We start from the raw sequence: 24,806 nt of genomic DNA, 5'->3' as shown, positions 1-24,806 counted from the left end.
CGCCTGGATCTTATTAATGGACGTAGCTTGCAAATGTGCACTGACCTTTAGCTTGAGGAGGCAGGCTGGTAGCCTGTTGCAGTTGTTTCACATCTCCAGGCTGCTCCGTGCCTGTCGGGGCATCAATACTTGTTGTAGGTTGTTTGGTCTGGTATGTCTGGGTCCTCAGCTATGAATAGGCAATCTGATCCTGCAAATACAGAGAGGAGAACCAAAGAAACAGCTTTGACATGTAAAATTAAGCTTTAAGTCACAAGAGTTCCTACTTTGCAGTGATTTTAAAGAGCTAAGAGGCATTGGTAGGCACAATGCAAAGCAGATTTGAGTGGCTTAATGCTTTCAGTGGTAAAAATGTTCAATAATAATAATAATATGGTTCTTTAACAGTAGCTAAAAATCATGTTTGCTAAGCAACAAATATTTACCAGTGAGCGGTGATTTATGCATTAATAAATAAATTGTTATACAGTCACAGGTGTGTGTTTATGCACCTATGTATCTATCTGGGTGTATGAAATGAAATGTGCAAAAGATGCCCATTAATATGGACTGGGTTGACCAATTGAACAACCTATATATGTGAAATTGTAGAAATAACCATGTTCAATAGCAAACTCATTCACATTACATATATTATCCCAACCCTGATTACCCAGACTGCTGGGAATCCCCACATCACGCATTCACTGTGTGAATCAGTATTTCTGAATGGATGAGTAAAGGTGGATGGGTAGCCAGTATGACGCTATATAATACATCTGATATTTGTTAGTCCTGATATGACAATTCTGCGTAATAACTTGATTATTATTCATACCTTGTGCATGAGCTAACAACCTTTAACCTGTTCAGTCAAATGTAGAATTTCACTATGTGAATCAGCATTTGATGACAGATTTGATGATAAATAGTGATTGAATATGTCTTAATGTAAAGCATGCGGGCAACCATGTGCTGATTAGTTCCTCCTCTCTGGTTCAAGTTGTGCTAATCAGTGACATCACCTGTAGCCTTTGGTTGGTATGAAAACCTGCAGACACATCAATAAAAAACAAAATAAAACCACACCTCAATAACTTACTGATTATTACTGGCTTCTGTACAGTATATCAAGCCAAAAGGTTATTGGCTCGATGTGCAGAGAAGTTATTAATGTGTAATTGTCATATCTGGTCTATATAACACATATCAGATGCATTTGATCTGTCATATTGGATACACCCATCCACCTGAACTCATCCATTCAGAAATACTGATTCATGCACATGTTAATAATCAAAAGGTTCTTGATTTTTTATCTTATCAGGTCTATATAGCAAATCAGTGTATCAAAGCGACTTAGATTTTTGCATGCTTTCATTTGTCTAGGTAGATGGCTCATTGAATGGGCTGTTCCATGAACACACCCTCTGTGTTCCATGGAACACAGAGGGTGTGTTTGATTTTCAGCAGTTGGGTTGGTCAGTGGATGGGGATTCCCTGGCAATTTAGATTGGGATAATTTATGTGATGATGTGAATAAAGTTGACATTGAATAGGGCTACAACCTAAGCAATATAACGTTAGGTTGTTAAATTGGCCAACCCAGCCGATGTCAATAGGTATCTTTTGTACATTTTTTTTTTTAACATTTAATGAGATGCACACAGATAGATGGGGTGTTTTATCAGCTATTTTACAACGGATGCGAACATGACTGAGAACTGAGGAAGCGCTCTTTACAAAACGCACGTGCGACCAGTTTAGCGCAGAAAGGTCTGAACATCCCATTCGGGTCTGGATGCTTGTGTCTGAAGCTAGCTCCAAATGTAACGTTAGCTTAAACTCCGCTTGAAGTTATTAATATACAATGGAATCCAGTCTGTCAGATCAGTTTGCTGAAATTGATAAACTCCGGGCTCAACTGTTGGGAAAAGTAGAAATCATGGCTGACTGTCAGCATGTTGAAGAGGAAATCGGGAGGTGCGTCCACAATCATCTGCTCTCAGCTAGTTAACCGGCTAGGTAGTGGTTCCCAAAGTGGGGTCCGGGGACCATCAGGGTCCTTGAGAGAGTGGCATCAAAATGAGGGGTTGTTTAATTTCACCATTATTTCACTCGGTTTAAATTAGCACAACTAGAAAATGTATAAGAATGATTGTCTTAATCTTAGGGTTCACTCTCTCCACCGTTGTTATCTTCCCACCAAACGTTAGCTAGACAGTTAACATTGTAATACTGTAAATGATATCTAACAACAAAAATCTTCTCAGAAGGGGTTCCATCATAGGATTAAACCTAATCAAATATTGTCTGTGGTCTACTGTGTATCTGTTTTGGGACCCTTGAAAACGTTTGGGAACCGCTGTGCTAACTTGGGCTAAATTACACAATAAGCTAATTCCAAATTTTAGCTAGCAGCTAATTTGACCAATAACAGCCAAAAACGTGAAACTACTCTTTCACCATCAGCATACTAAACTATATTTACACTAGGCCTCTGTTTTCTCTTTTTCAACACTCACATTTTATATTCAGCGTTATTACACTCACTGTCTGTTACTTTTCAGGTAACTTGGGCTAACTGCTGTATTATTCATATATCAATAACAGGCCTGTCACCTCTACCCACCCTTAATATTCCCAGCCAGGAAGTTTTGACCCGAATTGAAAACGTAATCCTAGGAGTAGTAACCAGTCTGTCCAAAGATGAAGCCCCGGTCCTGGTGCTGCACAACAGATCCAGCTGGGCAAATATCAGGTAAGTAAACGCACCATAGCATGAAGGGCCTTCCTCCCTCCACTCCCCAATCATTTAGCCTCGTTTTACACACTGTGTGGGATTCATGTAAGCTGTTTGACCTTTAAAAGATAAACACAAGCAGTCATGTTGTGTAAAAAAAAAAAAAAAAAAATTAAACATTTGCCTACATAGAATTTTGTGGGAGGTCAGGCCACACAAGATGTTCAGATTGCTGTATAGTGTATTTAAGGAGGAAATGCTCACTTCTGTCTGAATTTACACGAGGTGCGTTTTAAGCAGAACTGAGAGGCAACCAAGTGATAGAAAAAAACAACAATTTAACCTTCAACTGTGATTCCTGGAGATTAAAGTTGAAATAACTTCCTGCCTCTTAAAAGATGACAGTCTGATAAGGAATTGAAAAGCACTGGTCTACACACATACACACACACACACACTCACACACACAAATCTGGTGGTTTGCAGAGGTCTTTAATGTGCCTAGGCTGCGGAGACCTCATGCTCAGAACAAAGCAGACTGTCTGGTCTAGTTTAGATCAAACCTCGCTACAGCTTAAAGCACATTCTGCCTCGGCTCTTTCAAATGTGAGAATCCCACAGATTGCGAGCCAAAGGTTTCGCAGGGGAAACGACATGGTGAGGTACGGGGGAGGCCCTCTCACAGGTAGCCCTTGGGGTGTGGGGGGTTTTATTAGAAGGCTTACAGGTGTGTGTGTGTGTGTGTGGGGGGGGGGTTGATTTTCAAAGCTACATAAGTGAATGTTGTACATATGATCTGTGGAATTCTTTCATGATTCCTCTTCTTTTATTCTTTCCCACTTGAGTTTCCATAAGTTTTTCTTTCTTTCATTACCTCCCACTTGAGTTTTGACAGTGCCATCGGGCTTCAATTGAGCTCGGAAAGCGCCGTCACCACAGTCCGCAGCGACTGTCCCTCGTCTGTCACTAAATTTGGTGAGAAGAAAGACACACACACACACCACTGTTAATATATTTCCCCGTTTTGCTTCCTATGCAACTCTCCTGTTCTTGACAACCTACGTTCCTGTTCCTTTCATTCACAAACCTTTACAGTTGTGCTGCGCTTCATGTGGCTTTCATTCTCATCCATTGTGAACATATGCATAAACTGCACAAACAGCAGTAAAGTCAGTGTTGAGTTTTAGGTGACGAATTGGCAGAGACAGAACATGTTAAGAGAGGCTTTTACGGATCAGTTTACTTCACCACATGGATTTCCTAATTAGGAACAGAAAATGCATGGTTCCTCCTTTAAAATTTCCAAATCTTATGATAGTGATATAGTATTTAATATCCAGGAGAAAATGTTTTAAACTGATTTCGTTGTTTTTCCGGTTTATAGCGCACATTCTCAAGATTCTCTCTGTCATCTACAAACTGGTGCAGAGCAACTCATACGCTACAAAAAGGTTATTTCTCATCAGTTCACATTTCACATGTTCAACAAAGCCAGATAGCCCTTACCTTCTAGATTGGTTTTGACTTTAAATAAGTTTTGCTTAGAAGTGGAGCAGTTTGGTTTTGCTTATATGGTGTTGAATTTGTTGAATGTTCTCCCAAGAGGAAGGTTTTTGTGTTGTTTCCACAGGGACATATATTACAACGACACACAGCTGTTTGGTTCACAGAGAAATGTTGATTGTATAGTGGATGATATATCCTGCATGCTAAAAGTTCCTCGCAGGACACTACATGTGGTAGGTGTGTGTGTGTGTGCGTGTGTATGTGTGTGTGTGCGTTTGTATGGACGTGTACATGTGTGTTTGTGTGCAAAAAGATGCAAACCTCAGATATTAAAACCTTGTAGCAAAATTCCTTTTGATATACTTTGTTATGATTAGTTCAGGTCCCCCAGATGAAATCTGTTAGCGAGTTTAGTACTTTAAGCGTGTTTTTTTCTGCCTCATATCTGAGGAAACACCTGCAGAAAAAAAAATGGTTCTGGTTCTCGTGATCAAACGCCAATTGAATTAAAGCTGAATTCAAAGAGGCAGTGTCAAAAGTTTGTGTACATAACTTATGTGTGTGTGCGTGTGAATGCCTGAACATGTGTGTGTGTAACTGTGTAACCAGTTGGCCACCTGCAAGGGATTGATCTCAGGTGATCTGTGTTACTTGGAAGAAGACGGCACGAGGGTCGACTGCCACTCCAGCTCGATTGTAAGTTCCAACAGCCTTAACCAACTCTTTTTTATATGTAAGAAAGTCTTTATGTTACTACATTAAGAAACATCTGATCCATCTAAAGTCCAGTCCTACCAAAGCAGCAGTAGCACTACTAGGCCTAGAACAGAAAGGAGTGATGGAGAGAGCCTCGGTCAAACTTATTGTATCATCATTATTCCCTCTATACAATCTTCAAGCTTAACACATTTTTCCTCCTTTGATTTGAGAATTGATAGGGAAACAGTTGAACCAAATGTTGCCATGTTTTGTTTTTTAGGCTGTTCCGGTTTCATCAAATGTCGTTGGAATCAAAAGTATCCTTTGTGACTCCTGTCAGAAGTTTGCTTCTTCTACATGGTTACATGTTCCCTGTGTGTGCTTTTTCTTTCTCTCTCTGTCGCTCTCACATGCTCATGCTCTGACTGATAATGTCATATATATATATATATATATATATTTTTTTTTTTCTTTGTGAGGAGGGAGCTACAGGGTCACAGGGTTTGTGTTCACCTTGACCATGTACAGATATTGTATCATCTGCAAAATTTGTACTCATAGTGGAGAAGGACGCAACATTCCAGAGACTGCTGGACGATGACTTCTGCACAAAACTCTCTCCTTGCATCATGATCACAGTATGTCTACTTCTTTTTTTTCCTCTACTACTTCTTTTGGATTGGTTTTGAACTGTGATTTGGATCATAGCAGTATCAATCATTTGTATATGTATTATGTGTGTGTGTGTGTGTGTGTGTGTGTGTGTGTGTGTGGATCAGGGTAAAGGCGTCCCAGATGTGAACAGCAGGTTGATGGTGAGGAAGCTTTGGGACACGCTGCACATCCCCGTCTTCGCTCTGGTGGATGCTGACCCTCATGGTACGCCGTCTCTCCGGTTTTATGTCCCACACATACTTCACATATTTCCACACATTTACGCGGCTCTCCCGCCCTTTCATCTCGGCATACACAGTAGGGTTGCATGTCCCCCTAAGCCGACAGACGCGGCACCTGACCGATGCGTCATGGCGGTTAGTCTGGCGATCGTTTCCGCTGGCGTGATCGCGTCCAGGCGGGATTGCTCCATCCCTCTCCATACCTCTCCCGTTTCCCATCGCATGGCGAGACGCATATGTAATGCTTTACTTTGTTCTCTGCTCCGTTACACGTCTCGGAGGATAATTGCTCTGGTATGGTGGTGATTGCAGCGTGTCTCTGTCTCTCCCTCTGATTTTCCCAGGCATTGAGATCATGTGTATCTACAAGTACGGATCAGTGGTGAGTCCTGCCATGCCAGTTATTCCTGTACTGTATATTATCCAATGTGGCCTGTTCAATGTCTCTGCTAGCAATATGTAATTATGCCCCTCTTTAAGTGGAAAAAACGGACCAATCATCCCTCTCAGAATATTTGAACTGACATGGTATGGGGTGAAAATGTTGAGTGATTGTATGGGCATTTCTGTGTTGCTTTTTGAGCTGTATACATAATCATCCGCGTGTTTATTAACTATATTGTGAACATGTGCCAGTCATAACCGCTCCATGTAGGTACAGTGCTGATTATCTCTGTGTTTATTTGAGTTATACGTCTGTGCATGTTGTGTGTTTGTGTGTGTATGTGCCTGTCTGTGTGCGCATGGGTTTTTTCCACAGTCCATGTCGTTTGAGGCCCACAGTCTGACCGTCCCCAGCGTTATGTGGCTAGGCCTCCTCCCCTCCGACCTCCGGAGGTTTGGACTCGCCATCCGCTACTTCCTACTTCCTCCTCCTGCCTCTAATTGGGATTATATTCTGGGGACATTTAGATTGTTTGTTTTGGTTTCTGTTGCTGTCGCCCTCACTTTTTTTTTCTCCTCCAAGGAACTGCTTTTGAGAGTATATCGAATTTTAAGTATATGTCCGCTTGAACAATCTCAGGCCAAAAAGGGCTTTTTGACATAAGTAAAGTTTAATTCTAGTCTGTATGATTGCTCCTCCTATGCTTTCCCCTGAACATATACATGATCAAAGCTCCGCAAAATGAGTCTGGTGAGAATGGGAGGAAACATGTATGTTGTACAGGATGTCTCCTGTGTTGTAGGGATAATATGCATCAACAGAACTGCTTGCTGCTCCTGTCACATACACAAAATGTAACTGCCTGTGCCTGATAATAAGCTTAATTTTTCATTCTTCAGGTTGAGGGTTCCTGAGGATGCTCTGATCCCCCTCACCCAGAGAGATGAGAGCAAACTCAACAGCCTCCTCAGAAGACCCTACGTCACCAGCCAGCCAGACTGGCAGAGAGAGGTGAGAGACGAGGAGGGAAAAGAGGGAGAGACGAGGGCTTTAAGGTAGAGTGAAGGCTGGAATAAGCAGAGAAATCGATGTAAGTGCGTGATAAAGAAAAGTACTTCAATTGTGTGTCATTTTGAGTTAACCTACTGCACCGCAGCGCTTGTGGGCCTAATGGTGAAACTGTGTTTTTGTTTTTTTTTGTTTGTTTTTTTGTTTTTTGTTTTTTTTACCCCTCCACCACCCCCCCGCTTTGGAGGACATATAGCACTTTGTTTTTACATTATTTTGATTTTACAGCAATTCTTTTTACACTATTTTGAGATGAGGTACATTTTGGCATGATCTAGAGATGAAGTACATTTTGACATGATCTAGAGATGAGGTACATTTTAACATGATCTATAGATACCCATATACATCTGCACATGCACAATTACACATAATTCCATATACGTATACATATATATCTATATGCACATATACATACACATATTGCATGGCAATGCAAAAAAAATAAATAAATAAATAAAATAAAATAAAATAAATACATCACCACACATATCCAACTATCTACATACATAGCATAATGGTCCTCTTAATCACCAGCCCAACTCCCAGTCAAATGTATTTAGGAACATAGCTCACATCCACCCTTCCCCAATTCTCAAACTATCCCACCTTTCATGAATAATTAATCGTTCTAGACTTACTTGGGTCATACATTCTTCCATCCTGCTGTAATGTTTTACATAGTTTCTGAATCTCTCCAAACACATTTCTTCTACGCCTCTACATTTAATGATAAAGCTTTTAGCCAGGAGTATTATTATATTATTTATGGAATTATTCTGCACCTTTAAATCTCCCAGTAGCACGATTTGTAGTGAAAGATCAATAAATATATTATGATTTACTAACCATTTCTGTATCGGTGTGCAGAAAACTGCCACCAGTGTCACCAATGGTGAAACTGTTGGCACTTTTCCTCTTTTACAAGCAAAAGGTGTATTTCTTTTGAGTTTCTGGGCGATTTAGACATTTTGCTGGTGTGACACACCGCCGAGGAATGTGTGTGTGAGAGGGCTCTCAGCTCCCTGGTATTTAGGATACATACAGAGATATACCCACTCTGTTGTGAAATAGCTGTTAGAGATAAACACCTGGTGATTTATGCTTGTTTGCATGGCTTCCTGCTCTTAGGAATTGCATGTTTGCTCTTGTTGTAGATGGAACTGATGCAGCAGAGTAAGGTCAAGGCTGAGATTCAGTCGCTGACGGCCATAGCCCCGGATTTCCTCACCAGCATCTACCTGCCCAACAAGCTGCGCTATGGGGGCTGGGTATGAGTGCAATGCTGCCACCTAGTGGAATGAAATGTGAACTTGTAAAGCTGGTTACAAAACCTTTGGAAAGAAGTGCCTATGTAACTGTCCTGCCTGACAAAATTGAACATAAATGTGTTCTGTAAGTTTGTTTTTGTGTACATATTTGTCAATGATTTTGTGTGTATGTTTTCAAAAGTGTCTCTGATACACCTAAATACATAGAAGTGCCATGCCATTGTTCCAAAACATTAAAAGTTTTTCTGATCCTATTGACAAGTCAGCTCATGTCTTTGGTTTTCTTTACATTCCCAAGACTGTTCGGACCTGCTAATGCAAAGAATTAATGGGTTTTAATCTAATGTCAACAGTCCTTTGTCTAACTGTCAGTCATCAATCACATTGTGTGGATTATGTTCATGACTGGAGTTCATTCTTTCCCATTGTTTCAGCATGGTGCACAACCACTGAACAGAAATCCTGCATGTGGCAGGTGGGCAGATGATGATTTAGTCGATGGCATGACCTTAAGCTTGTCCATTCACGAGTTCATGATGATAATGATGAAATTGTGAGGTTGTCCATTACTGCACAACAAAAACACAACTTTGTATTGTTCAATGGACAGTTATGTTCATTGTAACATCCTTTGCCTGGCAGCAGGGGGAGACAGAGGTCCTGTAGACGGGAGGATTTGTCTGGGAGCGTCATGACGAAATTTGGGAGATTCCTGACAGGCGTGGCTCGAAGTAAGAGCTCTCACTTCGCTGTATTTCCGGGTGCCACACCATCGCGTGGCGCGGCGGACTACTTTTGCATTCATCTTCTGTGTAAACGTTAAATATTAATTTGGAGCAAACTGCACACAAGGCGAAACTATTGTCAACAACATTCAGTTAAAATTTGAATGAATTGTGGAAAACAAATGAGAAAATTAACTTTGGTTCACATGCGTGAGTGTTAACGGTTATCTTGTTAGACCGAGAAGATGACTATTTACTATTGAGTGTTTCATCTTCAGAATAGACAATCTTTGGCTTCATTACATGACTCCCGGTGGGCGTGGCTGAATGATTGTGCAACACACACTGCAGCTACGTCATCAGCGTGAGTGTAGTGGCAATCCAGCCAGCCAGAGTTTCCCATTTGAAAGAAGTCTACAGTGAAGAAGTAAAGGTGAAAGACCAAGAACTCCAGGGACTTTGCATAAATCAGGTGGGTTCAATTTTCTGAGTCTGCTTTGAGGGAATATATAGTATGGATAATTTAAATGTACCACAGTTCATTCTCCTGACCAGCTAGTTGAAGATGGTGGACTTACTAACTAACAATAGCCAACTAACAGTGAGACCCTGGATTGATGATGAGGTAGTTTACACCATTGATCATCGTTTTTGTTTCCAAATTAAATGATTTTTCCTCTGCTGGATCTGTGTATGTTGAAGATGATGGTGTACCCAGCTTCACTAAAAGCTAGTTTGAGACTTTATCAAGTTTATCTTCCCAGTTGGATGTTATGTAGGCCTACTCTTAACACACATTATAGTTGATTAATTGTTTATGCTTTGGCATTGTATGCATTTGTTCTACTTTCTACTCTGTAAATATCAGGTTTCAGGTTAAAGCCCTTTTAATTTGAGGATCAGGCTTGACTTGATCAGTTTGTGGCTGCTGTAAATGGCAGTTAAAGAAATGTGTCCTTTCCGCAGGTATATGAGAATTAAGTATAGAAATTGAAAGTTAGTTACAGAATGTGGAAGTGGCTCATTTATAGCCCGCAGCTGACTGCTGCTTGTTGCCTTTCTCACACTGACAGCTGTAAAAAGACTCCTGGAGTGGAAGGTCAGTTACTTTACAGCTGTTAATTTCTAGAAAGTCAGGTAGTATCCAGTAATGCATAGCACTGACCATGCAAACAAGTGAATGTTGATATCAGATTTGGCTTTGTGAATCTCTCATGAGCTGTAACAGAGGCCTGCCCCCCTAGTTTGTAATGTGGGAGGGTGGAGGCTTAGGTTATTATAGTCAATGTATCTGTTTCGCTTGAATAGCAGCCAGATGGCTCTGCTCCTTTTGTCTTGGGTAAGACCGTACAGTTGTAGTAGCAGGACAGGTCCTTAAGTGGCCTTCCTTTTTTCCACTTGTCAAGAACAGCTGACCACAGCCCAGAGTGAATGAAAGTAGCCCCTCAGGCTCTGAACAAACATCTTCTCTGGCCTCAGTCTACATCGCTTAGTGCTGATTCAGTCATGTTTCGCAAGGTATTTTTCCTCTGTTCCATCAAAGTGGAGTGGGATGTGTTCAGGTAAAAAATGTATTAATATTGTTTGGCAATGGGAGGCAATTGCGTTGTAATGAAAATCTGTTTTTGTATCACTGCATATTTTAACATGGGATCATTTTTGTTAAAATATGCTGGATTGTTATCTCTCTTGCACATTGTAGAGATGCTACTGATAGTGTCAATGTTTAACTGGATTACTGAACACCGATTAGATCTATTTAGATTTGTTAAATGAGGTTTTAGGAATATTGCTTAATTTAATTAAATTAGGCTTGCTATCTTAATTTAATGTGTTATGATGGTTGTCAAAAGTAGCCAGGAGCTAATGGTAGTCCTTTCAGACTCTGCCAGAAAATAAATAGATCTCCACTATTCGGGTTTCACTGCTAGACCCAATTCATGCCTGCTCTCCATTCCTTGAAACCTCAAAGGAAAGCTCAATCACAACACATTCTTAATGTCCCCCTTCTTCCCTTTCCCACCTAGATCAATAGCATCTCATATGGACACAGTTATTCGCCGGTGTCCGTTCCTGACGGTGGTGCCCAATGTGTTCCTGCAGCTGGCTGGGAAGTCGTCCCTGGTGGGTTATGCCCAGAAGTGTCCGGTGATGATGGACCTGGCCTGCAGACCTCTGTCCAGAGCCCTCGCCTCTTCAGCCTCCGCGTCTAAAGGCACTCCAACAAATGAGGGTCAGTTGTAGGGGAAAAATGACCTTTTGTTAAAGCTTCCTATCATTTACGACTTACACAGTTAGTGCAGTACATTGAATGGTGATTATAATGTAGGAAAGTGAAGTAATAACATATTAGAAACTGATTAAACTAATAGAGAAATTTGATCTGATGTTGTGCAGATCCAAGGCATTCTGTCAAGCGGCCCCCAGGTCACCCCTCGCCCCCTGCTGGCCAGGCGCTGGGCTCCAAGTGTCCTTTCCTGGCTGCGGAGATGGTGCAGAAAAACAACAGCGTGGTGCGGGAGGCCAGCCTGGAGCTGCAGGAGGATGTCCAGGAGATGAACTCTTTCCGCACAAGTAAGCAACTGCACAGCCACTCCTGCAGTTGGGTAACCATACACTAAGTCAGTTATGCAAGTTGCGAAAGGTCATTGTTTTGAGCATGCATACCCCAGCGACTTGCATAGCAAATCAATTCCATGCATTGGTAAACTTGCGCAAGGCTTTACAGTTGAGTGTAAATAGTAGAATGTAGGTGAGGCGGAGCTGGTGTTTCGTGAAATTAATTGTGCACATCATTGCTGAACAGAGAAAACGGATGTGGGTTCATCGGTGGTGGATCTTATTGAGGTGGACAAGGCCAACACAGGCGCTCTGAAAAACCTTTTAAAACCCCAACCTTCCAAAGTGTCTCACCTACTGCAGGACAATCTGCCTAAAGGTAAGAACTCCAACCATGGAGCAGTAGGTCATTGTTATTCTTAAGAAATAGTCATTCCCAAAAATCTGCCTTTATTTGTGAAAGGTTTCATGAAATATCCTCCTTCCTCCATCAGTTTTCACCTTCCAGTACGACAACTTTTTTGAGCAGAAGATTGACAGCAAGAAGAAGGATCACACATACAGGGTATTTAAGACGGTGAACAGGCGCGCCCCCACCTTCCCCATGGCAGACGACTACTCCGAGTCTCTGCGTGCGAAGAGAGACGTGTCTGTGTGGTGCAGCAATGACTACCTGGGCATGAGCCGCCACCCCAGAGTCACCCAGTCAATCATGTGAGTAGGCTTAGAAATCACTGCTAACCCTGACTGATGTCATCAGGTAGAATAGGGTGGTGATAACGATGATGAATCCAGTACTGATAAAAGTTGAGGTGGAGAGGAGGGTAAATGTTCCCACTTTGTTCCTCAAGGGAGACTTTACGAAAGCATGGTGCTGGTGCAGGAGGCACGCGGAACATTTCGGGCACAAGCAAATTCCACGTGGATCTGGAACATGAGCTGGCTGACCTGCACGAAAAGGACGCCGCTCTTCTCTTCACTTCCTGCTTTGTAGCCAATGACTCCACGTTGTTTACTCTGGCCAAAATGCTACCAGGTACAGTATATTAGACATGTCAGGTCCATGTGTGACAACGTGTGATATTAGATTTTATTATATTTGCTCACAGATTTGCTTCATTTAAACTTAAAGACCCCATGAAACGGCATCTTTAATGCAGTGAGGGATCATTCAAAAGTCTAAACCAGTATAATATGAGTCAGGCAGAGAAAGGCAATTTTACTTGGTGGGAGGGGTGCGGAGGGGCGGGATTGTTCAAAAATCTGATGGGTTTTAGTGGTTGCAAATTTATATTTATGCCTGCTGGTGCAGCATGAGGTCACCATGAAAGATACTCTGTTTTCCAAGAAGTATTTCTAATATAGAATTGAGGAGCAAGCATTTTCTATAATTTCTCTTAATTCCTAGGTTGTGAAATCTATTCTGATGCTGGCAACCACGCCTCAATGATTCAGGGAATAAGGAACAGTGGGGTGAAGAAGTTTATCTTCCGTCACAATGATGCCAACCACCTACAAGAGCTGCTTGAGAAGTCAGACCCCTCCACTCCAAAGATCGTGGCCTTTGAGACAGTGCACTCAATGGATGGTAAGTGCACAACTTCACCCAAAAGTGTTGTTCTTATTTAATATGTCTAGCTGAAAGTCTGTCTGTCACATATTATATCTCCCAGTCTGTCATTTTTTGTTGTTGGGTGATCTTAAATAATCTAACGGACGCTGTGTTCTCGCCCTATAGGAGCTGTGTGCCCTCTGGAGGAGATGTGTGATATTGCCCACAAGTTCGGTGCTATTACCTTTGTGGATGAAGTGCATGCTGTGGGCCTGTACGGGCCGAGGGGAGGAGGGATCGGGGACAGGGACAGAGTCATGCACAAGATGGACATCATCTCCGGTACCCTCGGTAAGTACAGCCCTCTGTGTTTACCGCTGAGGATCAAATTCTCTCAACTCCCTCATCAGTTCCATATGTCTCCCCCCTCTCTAACATGTTATACTATGGATTGTTTCCAGGCAAGGCATTTGGCTGTGTGGGCGGCTACATCGCCAGCACCAACGCCCTGGTGGACACAGTGCGCTCCTATGCGGCGGGCTTCATCTTCACCACTTCCCTGCCCCCCATGCTGCTGGCGGGGGCAAGGGAGTCCATCAAGGTCCTGAAAAGCAAGGAGGGCCGGATGCTCAGGAGGAAACACCAGAGGAACGTCAAGCTGCTCCGTCAGATGCTGATGGACTCGGGCCTCCCAGTGGTCCACTGCCCAAGCCACATTATTCCTGTCCGGGTAAGACAATTTATTATTTAGCCACTTAACTGACACTGTTGTCCAGATAAGCACAACATTGGCCATTGAAAAGCGTCATTTTCACTGCTAAAGCCTTACACATCACTGTTATGGAATGGATTCTTTTTTGTTTACTGTTGCAATGAAATTACAGACACTTCAAAATGTGAATCAGTTTTAAATATGAAACATCTCCCTGATTGTGCCCAATTTATCTCTCTGCTGGCAGGTGGCAGATGCAGAGAAGAACACAGAGGTTTGTGACATCATGATGTCCCGTTACAACATCTACGTCCAGGCAATCAACTATCCCACAGTGGCGAAGGGAGAGGAACTGCTGCGCATCGCCCCCACACCGCACCACACTCCCCAGATGATGAACTACTTCGTCGGTACGTCCACAAGAAATTAGGTCTCCGCTCTCAGGAAGCAAAGGGATCCAGAGATGGACTGTAATATTCTGTTTAGAGCTTGAAATTAACGCCTGCCAACTTGCCAAATGGCATTTTAGCAGTTGAGGATTTGTGAAGTTGTCAGTGACCCGCCACAAACATTTAATTAGAAATGACAAGCAGGTCATGACTGGCTGTTGTTTGACCAAGAAAACAACAATGTTTTGTCAGGACGGATTTACACTGTGGAGAAGTCTAAAACAAATTATTTTGTTGTTGGGACGAACAACGTTGGGTAATATAATATGCTTGGCCAGTATTACATTGGAAATTGAGTAATACATTGAGACAAAAATGCATTGTACTCTATAACAAACAAAGATGATGAAATGCAATCCTTTGAGCGTATTAAACTAAAGAAAAAATGTTTTGGCTGCCGAAAATTCCAAATGGCTGGTAACTGAATTCCACAAGCCACAAAACTTAATTTCAAGCCCTGATACTATTAGTTAAAACACTATTTAGTCTATTAGATACATTTAACATCCATCATATGTGGCACAGACCTTTGTGTCCTCACCTGTGGTCGTCATCCTCTGCCTCTTCTCTGCAGACCGGCTGGTGAAGACGTGGCAGGAGGTGGGTCTGGAGCTGAGGCCGCACTCCTCAGCAGAGTGTAACTTCTGCCAGCAGCCTCTCCACTTCGAGCTGATGAGCGAGAGGGAGAAGTCCTACTTCACAGGCCTTAGTCACATGATATCAGCAACAGCCTGATACCAGTTTATACAGTAAACCCCAGCAAGCCCCACTCCCCGATCAAATCTGTATTTAAGCTATTTATTGTATTTGCGTAAGATATATCAATACATACAAAATGTTCTGTATCAATAATACAAGTCTGGGGGAAAGTGTGTATTTATATGAGTTGTGTTGATTACAGTTTATTGAATATTACTTGATGTAAAATGTTATTTGTTCATGTAGAATTTATAAAATACAGTATATGAGATGGGATTTTAGTCATTGATTCATGTCATAGTCTTTTGATACAGTCATTTTCATCCATCTCAGACTTAATCAGTTGGAGATAAATCACTTCACCTTCAGTGCTTCAATGGATGTTTTCAGATTTCTGGTACTTCTGGCTAAAGCTCTTTTAACACCCTCACTTAGTACAACTGAACTAGAGGATAATGCTGGGAAGTTTGTCTTATCGTTCTGTATAAATAGGGGAAATTATGTGTTACGCAATATCAGATCAATTCTGAATAACTCGACAGCTCATGCTAGAATAATCCGTAAACAAGAAGTCATGACATCACGGGCCAGAATGAAAGGCCGCAGACTCACTCCAACCCAACTGTAGATGTAGTTAAAGTCTTCACATACAGTATAATGAAAAGTCATGATCTATTATCCATTATGGTAATACAATCGACTCACAGACACATTTTCATCCTTATACCTTAAACACCAGACCCAGGTCATTTTCTACACATACATAGGAGTAAACTAAATTACTAAATACAGTACCTCTGGTAGAAAAAGCACCTCAATATCGGTTTTAACATGTAGAATGTGACATTTCTTCCCTATAGATTGCCTCCTGTCCCTCACATCAAGCACAAGGTCATGGTGAAGCTTGTGGTATAAGTCTGAAGTGTTCTACTTGATTGTGTTGTCATTTAGTCTCAAAGGTATTAGGACTTAAGAAAAAAAAGTACTAAGTAGTAGTAGTGGTTGTAATAAATAGTTCCACCATAAATTATGTGGACGGCACAATATACAATGCCACAATAAAATGTGCTGCATTAATGCATGTCGAATACCATGCGGCATTATCAAAAAGACTGTGTCAAGTCGGGCTGTTCATACGTAAGCAGCTTAAAGACAGATATGTGATCATCTGGGCATTCATTCATCATGAAGCACATTTTGTGACATTCCTGCTTTGTCCACATGGAGGCACACTGGGTCCCCTGCTTGCAGCTGTGGGCTGTGACGTCAGGCACCTCCTCCCTTTTTCGATGACTCATAACTGGTGTAGCAGCTACCGCGGTGAACCACTAGATGGTATTGATACAGAGCAGGATATTGTGTTTTCTATCTCGATGAGATGGAGACCACATTGGTTGTTAACAAAATGCAGCAAATAACCTTCCATGTACTTTGTAGCATGCTTCGGTGTAGCTGACAAACAAATTCAGATTGAACATATAGAGCATTTTAACTGATAGTCTGCTTTAGCTGCCATTTATATAAAGCAATATGTGACCACTGCAGCCTGGATTATTGTGTCTATCTGTTTTATATAGGATAGTTAAGAAATGTGTATTTATTTTATCCATTTTCAACCCTATGGCCTATGATCAATATGTTTAGACCAAATTATTTCAATACAAAGCCCTTTGCTCCCACATGCTAAGAAACATCAATGGAGAGGAAGCCCTCCTCCCATCTCTATCATCTCTGAATGCTTCACACAGTACATCTGCACATGACAGGAGTGTGTGTGTGTGTGTGTATGTGTGTGTGCGCATGCTGGGTGCATGAAAGCCCCTCACTCGACATGCAATACCAGGGATTCTGTAAATCAAAGACATTTCCTCTCTTTCCTGGGAGAGCGTTACCATGAGCTCACGTTCTGAGCACATTATGTAATTGAAGTGTTGCTGGAAGTGGAGCAGTCAGGTGACCAACACCCCCATGCAAGTCCCGGCTGCGAGGATTATCACAGAGTCTTTCATGTTTCTGAGGGAGTATTTTCATGTATTTTTAATTTTGCCTGATTGTCTTTATTTTTTCCTTTATGCATTTGATGAGGGAGTATTATCATTGTTTTTTAGTGATGTAGTTGAATGACTTGGATTTCAAATTTTGAGACATATTCATTATAACACCAGTGTAGTTGTGTTAACCTATGATCATACACATGCCAGATCCATGTTATTATAATCAGACTATCATATCTTCCCCCCCAAACTCAGTTCTTGCTATGTATTCCCTCTTTGCATTATCTTCTATCTTCCATTAAGTCTCCAAGATGCCAGCAAAGTGCTGTTGGCAGAGCATACTGCACCATGTATTGCGTTTGACCTCATTTTTGCACATTATTTTCCTCATCCATCATTGTTTGTTGGAGATGCGGGTAGCGCAGTTCCTTATTGGGGCAAGTCTGGGGCAGGCCCAACACCTCCGGACTCCCAAGAGAAGAGTTCAACTGGAACGGTATGCATGAGGGTGTGAGGGGGCACAGGTGGTGTGTGTGTGTGTGTGTGTGTGTGTGTGTGTGTGTTGGTGGTTTTCAAGCTCTTGCATTATGTGGCTGTTGGAGGCAGGTGTTGAAATGGTGGTGTAGTGTAGCGTTGCGTTGTAGTGGTGAGCCTTCGCCTGTTTGTTGTGTATCTGTGATCTGTGTATGGTTGAGGGCATTTGTGTGTGTGTGTGTGTGTGTGTGTGTGTGTGTGTGTGTGTGTGTGTGTGTGTGTGTGTGCAGGTTTAGCTTGACTCCTCATTCTGTGTTAATCCTGCTGCACTGCACATCTGTGTCTCTCCCACTCACGTGCGCAGACAGATGAGCTGCATGGCTGGATTCCCACTGCACGCATCTCTCTCTCTCTCTCTCTGTCTCTCTCTCTCTCTCCTCTCTCTCTCTCTCTCTCTGTCTCTGTTTCTCTCTCTCTCTCTCTGTTTCTCTCTCTCTTTCTCTCTCTCTCTATGTCTGTTTCTCTCTCTCTCTCTCTGTCTCTGTTTCTCTCTCTCTCTCTCTGTCTCTCTCTCTCTGTCTCTCTGTTTCTCCTTCCTCCTCATTCACATGTATTACACATCAGTAGAGAACCTCGGGGAATCTTGTGACTGCAATCTAACAAAAGTACATGCTTAGGAATTTGTAGATAATTTCCTAATATGAGCACAGCGTAAAACAACATGGCAAGAGAAACACTTCCTCGATACACTTCACATCATAAATAGAATGAAAAATGAGGAAGAGGGCAGTTTCAGGGGTGTGTCAGATCTGTGATTGGGGTTGATAAGTATCATCACGGTGATGTAAAACAGCACACTTCATTCTGGACTAGAATTTTCAGCTGCTCTCCTGCAACAGCATGCATCACCAGTTCAAAGTACTGAGCGGAGTGTGTGAAGGCCATTAGATTTCTCCAAACATCTCTTCAGGGTGTAAACTAATGAGCTGGGCTCATTTGTTGATGTTGCCTACTAAATTGGGGGTATAATTGCACTGTAAAATACTGCACTGCACTAATAACACCCCATAATCCCATGAAATAACACAAGGAGCACACAGGGTTGTAATGAATCTAAAGAACATTAGAAAATTCCATGTAGATCAGAGGACTTAGGTTAAATAGAGCACACATTGTAAATGAAAGAAATACAATTCCACCTAATGTGTCATTGGTCGTGAGGCTAGTAAGAATCCCCCAACAAAAAAGAACTATACTAATTCTATAATAAATTTAAAGTATTTATACAAATATCACAGCAAAACTTTAAAATATCATGCAACTACAATAGGTCAAAAAAGTATACCATAAAGTATGATAAGGTCCTTATAAGATCACTATTGAGTACCACAGAACAATATAAAGTCCCTATAGGAATATTATAGGAACAATATTGGAATATTGATAGCATACCATAGAATATATAAAATACCAATACAAGGTCACTATAAACGTGCTATTTAGTACCATAAACACACTATTAGTCGCTATAGGAATATAATGATAATGTTATAGTGATTCATACACTGATTTCATATAGGGCCGATTGATACAAAACTTTGCAATATCTCCGCTATGGCTTTAAATCATAAGGAATAAACTCCTCCCTCTTGAGTTGCTCTACTGTCAACTAAAAAAAAACCTCCCATGCATCGGAATGGTAAAACGAGAATGTGCTTGGAGGACCCCGCTACAATGTGGAGTAGTTGAAGTTGAAGAAGACATTATTGGCTAACTAAGACATTTAAACTAATTCGTGTCTCGTGAATGGAAGTGTGAAGAACTGCTCGAGCAGCCCTATAGGGCAAGTCGGACACGCTGTCTAATGGAAATAGAGAAGAGGAAAGAGGGGAAATCTCCTCTTAGCTCAGGCAGAAGCGCAGTGCACTGGGGCAACATGTACGGTTCGGTGTGAAATGTAGTTTTAACCGTCGTGCGGTGGACCATGTAGTAGTGTTTGCGCGTGCATGTAGTATGATATTGAGTCCGATATGTCTTATGTGACGCCGAGCAAAAGCGTAGAATGGCTGCAACTCGAGTTAGAGTCCGGAGGCACTTCTCTGCTCCTGCTGGACTGCCGCTCACACGAGCTTTATGAATCATCCCACATAGAGACGGCCATAAACCTGGCCATACCGGGACTGATGCTCCGGAGGTTCAAGAAGGGAAACATACCCATCCGGACCATCATCTCCAACCACGAGGATAAGGAGAAGTTCATCAGACGGTGCAAGACTGACACGGTCGTGCTGTATGATGAGTGCACCGTGGACTGGCAAGAGACCGGGGCTCCCGCCTCGGTTCTGGGACTACTTCTTCAGAAACTATGGGAAGACGGGTGTAAGGCGTATTACCTGGAAGGTGAGTGGTGTGACAAGGTTTTCCTATCGAATTAACCCAAGAGAAAATCTCTATAGTATTCCTATAATGTTCCTAAAGGGAGTTACAGTGTGTCTGTGAATGAGTTTATAGACCTTATCGTACTTTGTGATTTTTTTTAAATCTCCTGTGGTATCGCTATAATACGCATAACATATTATATATAGTTTATAGTTTTGCCGTGATATTTGTATAGTATCCTTCTTAACTTTATTCTCGGATTACTATATGTCTTTTTCGAAGGGACATCTCCAAATATAGCTATGGAGCTGAAGGATAGCTTTTACGGGAAGAGGTTTTAAACTTTCAAATGTAAACTTTGGAAATTTGTGAATCAGGCTATAATGTTTTCCTCTATTATAGATTGTAGTGTTTGTCAACTTTTGTACTTACATTAATTCTGTGTTGTGGGTTTTAGGATTTGTACTCAAAAGTTTCGGAAGGTGTTTGTGTGTCACTGAGATTCTCAATTAAAATTCCAAAATGGCTGCGCCATGTTTTGCTCCAGCAGGAACAGGCATGCATTTCATGAATGGTCTGTTTGGGGGGAACTGGAGCTACTTCTTAAGGACCCTTTTTTTTTTTTTTTTTAGACCAAGTACTCTTTACAACAAGATCACTGTAGATTTACATACAGAATGCACATAAGGTGGCCCTTTTCATTTATAAATGACTTAAATGTAATTCTGTGACTTTGTAAGGCTCAACTTTGTTTTCTGCCTCTTGTCCAGGGGGATTTGTAAAGTTCCAGACAGAGTACCCAGAACACTGTGAGACTCTCCTGGACAGCTCCTGTCCCAGCTCCTCTCCCCCTCTGTCCGTCCTGGGCTTCGGAAACCTCCGGATCAGCTCAGATTGCTCTGACGGGGAATCGGACCGAGAGCCAAGCAGTGCCACAGAATCCGAGGAGAGCCCTATCCCCAGCAACCAGCCCGCCTTCCCCGTCCAGATCCTTCCCTACCTTTACCTGGGCTGCGCCAAAGACTCCACTAATCTAGACGTGCTAGGCCAATACAACATCAAGTACATCCTGAACGTCACACCCAACCTTCCCAACATGTTTGAACACGACGGCCACTTCAGGTACAAACAGATCCCCATTTCGGACCACTGGAGTCAGAACCTGTCCCAGTTCTTCCCAGAGGCCATATCATTTATTGGTGAGTAGGTCACTAATTGGCCATATTAAACAGACACACGAAAGCACACTCACATTAAAAGCTTACCAGGAAGAATGAGAGGATTGGTGATTTATATTGCAGACCAGGAGGAACGACCCCTCCCTAACCACATGTGTAATAACCATTGTTATATAACGATATATATCACCGAATTGTATCGAGACAGGGTAACAACACAATAATCTCATTAGACAGTGTATGTTTTTCTGTTGTGGTACAAACACAATATGTGTGAGTTTTACTTTTGATTCAGTCTCTGTCCTCATGACAGCACCTGAAACCACAGGTGTTTTGTCTCGTTTGTTTGGTGGTTGCAGGGCTCGGTGCCATGGACTAGTTTCCACAGGGTTTAGTGGTAGAATAAGGAAGGAAACATTGTTTCCACTCCCTGGGGTTGAGTGTTGTGTTGCCAGGTCATGAGTTAAGACTGCAACTTGGCCTGATTGTGGTGAAGCACGGTGTTAGCTAGTCGACAGTTGTTTGCTGATGTCTGTTACCAAGGTGAAAAGAGGATATTAGGCACACTGTTATACAGATGAAATGAGTTGTTAAAATTTGAATCGACCCTCTCAGTCAACAGTAGAAGTTAACAGCGCCATTATTGTAGCATCAGCAGGGTCATTTCTATCACAAAGACGAGTCAGTGTCACATTGTTGGGTTAAATGCAAAAGGCAACTGAAATATTCTTTTAAAATAACCTGAACACTGCATGGGCATATTTTCTCTCCTCGCCATAGATGTGATTTCCTTATGCTACCGACTGTATGCCGCTGACCACAGTTGTCCCTTCCTCTCACAGATGAGGCTCGGTCTAAGCAGTGCGGGATCCTGGTCCACTGCCTGGCCGGCATCAGTCGCTCGGTCACGGTCACCGTGGCCTACCTGATGCAGAGGCTCAACCTGTCCCTCAACGATGCTTATGACTTTGTCAAGAGGAAGAAGTCCAACATTTCCCCGAACTTCAACTTCATGGGCCAGCTCCTGGACTTTGAGAGGACGCTGGGGTTGCACAGTCCCTGCGACAACCGCTCCACCAGCGAGGAGCAGCTCTTTTTCACCACGCCGACCAATCACAACGTCTTCCAGTTGGACACGCTGGAGTCGACATGAGGATCAATTAGACAGCTATCTGTGTTTTCCCTTTGTGTCTCTGAGGCATCCCGAGCCTGTCAGATGCCTAGCTAGCTGACTCAGGCAGTGAGTCGGTTACAGTATTTCTGCACCAAAAGGCACTGTATTGATCTCTTCATGGAACGCAGCCCTTATGCATAGGACATGCTCCATTAGGTCCAATCTCCGATGCCTTAAAGTCTAACACAAGGATGACTTTTGTTATCCACCTTACATGGCATTAATGAATGGTCGTGTGCAGCCGTAATCGCAGGACATTTCATGACTTCTCTATTAACTCCAGGATTGTGGTTTGACTGTTATTTGTTATTCACCAGCTGTAAAGTGGATGTTTAAGTATTTCTTTGTATCGATTATGGTTATTGCCTTGATGGTCTGAAAGGAGGCTTTGGCCAATCAGAATGTTTTCTGGGGACCAATCTGAGATGTTGTGATGGTACTCTAGCTGAGGGGAATACGCTACTACAGTGAGCTGGCCTTGAATTATTGTCCAGTTTTCCTTTGACGACTGTTCTCAACTTCTTTGTTTGCAGCTCTCTTGCAGCAGAGACCACGGAAAACATTGTGTCCTCTGCTTTTACTCAGAATACCTTCACTAATGTCTTTTAATGGGAAACACCATGATGTCAGAGAATTGTTCTTTACGTTTTTTGATTGAATGGCCACCCTCTGCATAATATCAAAGGTAAAACTTATTGTTCAGCAAAGCTCTTGTACATTCTATTGATTATAACTGCAGTATTTGCATGTGATTATGTTCTATCAAGGACATTGTTTTGTAACCTTTAGCTCATATTGCCTGTTGTTCCTGCGGCCTTCACCATACCTTAACATGAAACTTAACTAGTTGTCACTTACCAGGTCTAGGGTATAGTGTATAGGATTGACTTTTGCCATGCTTGAACCGAATGAATTGTGTAAGTAATCATTGTATAAAGGAATGGACATTCACCTTATTTTCACTCTTACAGTCTTCAGTCTGCAGCTACTCCTACCGTGGCATAATGATGTTAAGGGAAACATGATGTGTAATTAGCTGTTCTCTATTGCCAGTCTCGTCTCAGAACAAATGGGCCTCTGAGTGAGTTTGATGTATGAGAGGGAATGAAAGGAAATGAGTTTGACTAATGTGTTCTTACCTCATAGAGAGACATTTTCAGGGATTTTTATACAAGGCATCTGTATCTCGTCATAAGCCTCTTAAGTGCATCCAAGGGCTGTTTTGTTTGGTATGTTTGTAAAGATGTACATAAAATTTGGTTGTTATGGGGGACATTTTCTCGAAATCATGAAGGATGTGAAAGTGACCCTATCACCTTATGTATAGTATATGTAAAACTAAATGTCCAAGACATTATGTACAAGTTTATACAACAAATATATTGTATATTTTTACTTGAATATGCGTCATTTGTCTTTGTTTACGTTTACGTTTACGTTTTGACTTTGGAGTATTCATGTCTACCTACGTTCACGCTTTTACTTTCTAACGCAATAGCGCATCTTTCATGAATCAAAATGAAAGTGTGGTTCTCTGGTTGAGTAAACACGAACATCGTCAGGCCAAAGAGTCCTGTGAGAAGTCAGTGAGTCCCAGTCAGCTGCAGGATATGAGTGGCAGTGCTGTGCTGTCCAGCCCCGAGGCTCTAGGTGTGGTGAGATATCCGTTTTCTGTCCACTCTGATGCTTGACTTCCTGCCTCTCACAGGCCGTCAGACACAGAGACAAGTGGCGGGGCCAGATCTCTCACTACCACAGTGCAGACACACCCACCACCAGTCAGTCAAACAGTGCCCGAAGGAAGAGGAAGATGACACAGCATGCACTCTACCACAGATACACTACTGTACGGGACTTCCGACAAGTCTGTGCACCACACCTCGTACAGTAATAACAGTTAAATCGCACTGCTCCACGATAGGCATTTGAGCTTCATCAGAGCTCCAGTTTGCATTTTTATTTTTTGTTCGTGGTGATTTCAACATTTATTGGCAAATATGCAATGTCCTGTTTTTTGGTTTTTATTTCCAAAAGCCACATCATGCATTTCCTTATTTGAAAAGAGGAAATGTGAGCTCCCTGATATCTTCCATGCTGCCATTTAGGGAGGGGGAAGTGGTCACACAGTGTTTATTGTGCTGTAGTCCACTGTACTTTCACCATTTTCATGATATGATATGTGTTTTGGGAAGGACTATTGACACTGAACTTCATGTTATTGAGAATTCTCATTACCCTTTTCCTTCTTAAAGACCTGCTCCAGTGACATCATCACTATAATCAATCACTCCCTTTCTGAAAACAATCTTTCTCAAAAATGTATATATCATTTTTCCATAATCCCAGCCAAAACAAGATTCAGGT

At 42.1% G+C, this 24,806-nt stretch overlaps 3 protein-coding genes across 3 annotated transcripts; all 3 read left to right on the top strand.

Annotated features, from left to right (window-relative positions):
• The first annotated feature begins 1,849 nt into the window (after positions 1-1,849).
• On the top strand, positions 1,850-8,618 carry spo11 (SPO11 initiator of meiotic double stranded breaks). Its single transcript, XM_071924540.2, has 13 exons — positions 1,850-1,962; positions 2,627-2,740; positions 3,609-3,697; positions 4,107-4,173; positions 4,353-4,461; positions 4,838-4,924; positions 5,208-5,244; positions 5,456-5,565; positions 5,707-5,806; positions 6,168-6,205; positions 6,584-6,660; positions 7,108-7,219; positions 8,434-8,618. The coding sequence occupies exons 1-13, from the start codon at positions 1,850-1,852 to the stop codon at positions 8,551-8,553; spliced, it is 1,173 nt and encodes a 390-aa protein (XP_071780641.2). The 3' UTR covers positions 8,554-8,618.
• Positions 8,619-9,640: 1,022 nt separating this feature from the next.
• LOC139931144 (5-aminolevulinate synthase, non-specific, mitochondrial-like) lies at positions 9,641-15,517 on the top strand. Its single transcript, XM_071924566.2, has 11 exons — positions 9,641-9,744; positions 11,300-11,505; positions 11,670-11,846; positions 12,079-12,210; positions 12,326-12,545; positions 12,683-12,867; positions 13,240-13,419; positions 13,570-13,734; positions 13,845-14,113; positions 14,343-14,505; positions 15,119-15,517. The coding sequence occupies exons 2-11, from the start codon at positions 11,316-11,318 to the stop codon at positions 15,277-15,279; spliced, it is 1,842 nt and encodes a 613-aa protein (XP_071780667.1). The 5' UTR covers positions 9,641-9,744; positions 11,300-11,315; the 3' UTR covers positions 15,280-15,517.
• Positions 15,518-19,415: 3,898 nt separating this feature from the next.
• LOC139931138 (dual specificity protein phosphatase 7-like) lies at positions 19,416-23,843 on the top strand. The gene is made up of 3 exons (XM_071924554.2): positions 19,416-20,111; positions 20,861-21,289; positions 22,111-23,843. The coding sequence occupies exons 1-3, from the start codon at positions 19,742-19,744 to the stop codon at positions 22,419-22,421; spliced, it is 1,110 nt and encodes a 369-aa protein (XP_071780655.1). The 5' UTR covers positions 19,416-19,741; the 3' UTR covers positions 22,422-23,843.
• The last annotated feature ends 963 nt before the right edge of the window (positions 23,844-24,806 follow it).

The sequence above is a fragment of the Centroberyx gerrardi genome, chromosome 14 (assembly GCF_048128805.1).
Source record: "Centroberyx gerrardi isolate f3 chromosome 14, fCenGer3.hap1.cur.20231027, whole genome shotgun sequence".
In the NCBI taxonomy this organism is placed as follows: domain Eukaryota; kingdom Metazoa; phylum Chordata; class Actinopteri; order Beryciformes; family Berycidae; genus Centroberyx; species Centroberyx gerrardi.
The sequence above is the reverse complement of the archived record's forward strand: the minus strand, read 5'-3'. Positions and strand labels throughout refer to the sequence as shown.

Bases quoted from the DNA above. Each gene is read 5' to 3' on its own strand.
- spo11 (XM_071924540.2), top strand. From the start codon at position 1,850: ATGGAATCCAGTCTGTCAGATCAGTTTGCTGAAATTGATAAACTCCGG. The intron at 5,566-5,706 runs GTATGTCTACTT...TGTGTGGATCAG, and splicing joins CTCCTTGCATCATGATCACA to GGTAAAGGCGTCCCAGATGT. The intron at 7,220-8,433 runs GTGAGAGACGAG...CTCTTGTTGTAG, and splicing joins AGCCAGACTGGCAGAGAGAG to ATGGAACTGATGCAGCAGAG.
- LOC139931144 (XM_071924566.2), top strand. From the start codon at position 11,316: ATGGACACAGTTATTCGCCGGTGTCCGTTCCTGACGGTGGTGCCCAAT. The intron at 11,847-12,078 runs GTAAGCAACTGC...ATTGCTGAACAG, and splicing joins GATGAACTCTTTCCGCACAA to AGAAAACGGATGTGGGTTCA. The intron at 14,114-14,342 runs GTAAGACAATTT...CTCTGCTGGCAG, and splicing joins GCCACATTATTCCTGTCCGG to GTGGCAGATGCAGAGAAGAA.
- LOC139931138 (XM_071924554.2), top strand. From the start codon at position 19,742: ATGTCTTATGTGACGCCGAGCAAAAGCGTAGAATGGCTGCAACTCGAG. The intron at 20,112-20,860 runs GTGAGTGGTGTG...CCTCTTGTCCAG, and splicing joins TAAGGCGTATTACCTGGAAG to GGGGATTTGTAAAGTTCCAG. The intron at 21,290-22,110 runs GTGAGTAGGTCA...TTCCTCTCACAG, and splicing joins AGAGGCCATATCATTTATTG to ATGAGGCTCGGTCTAAGCAG.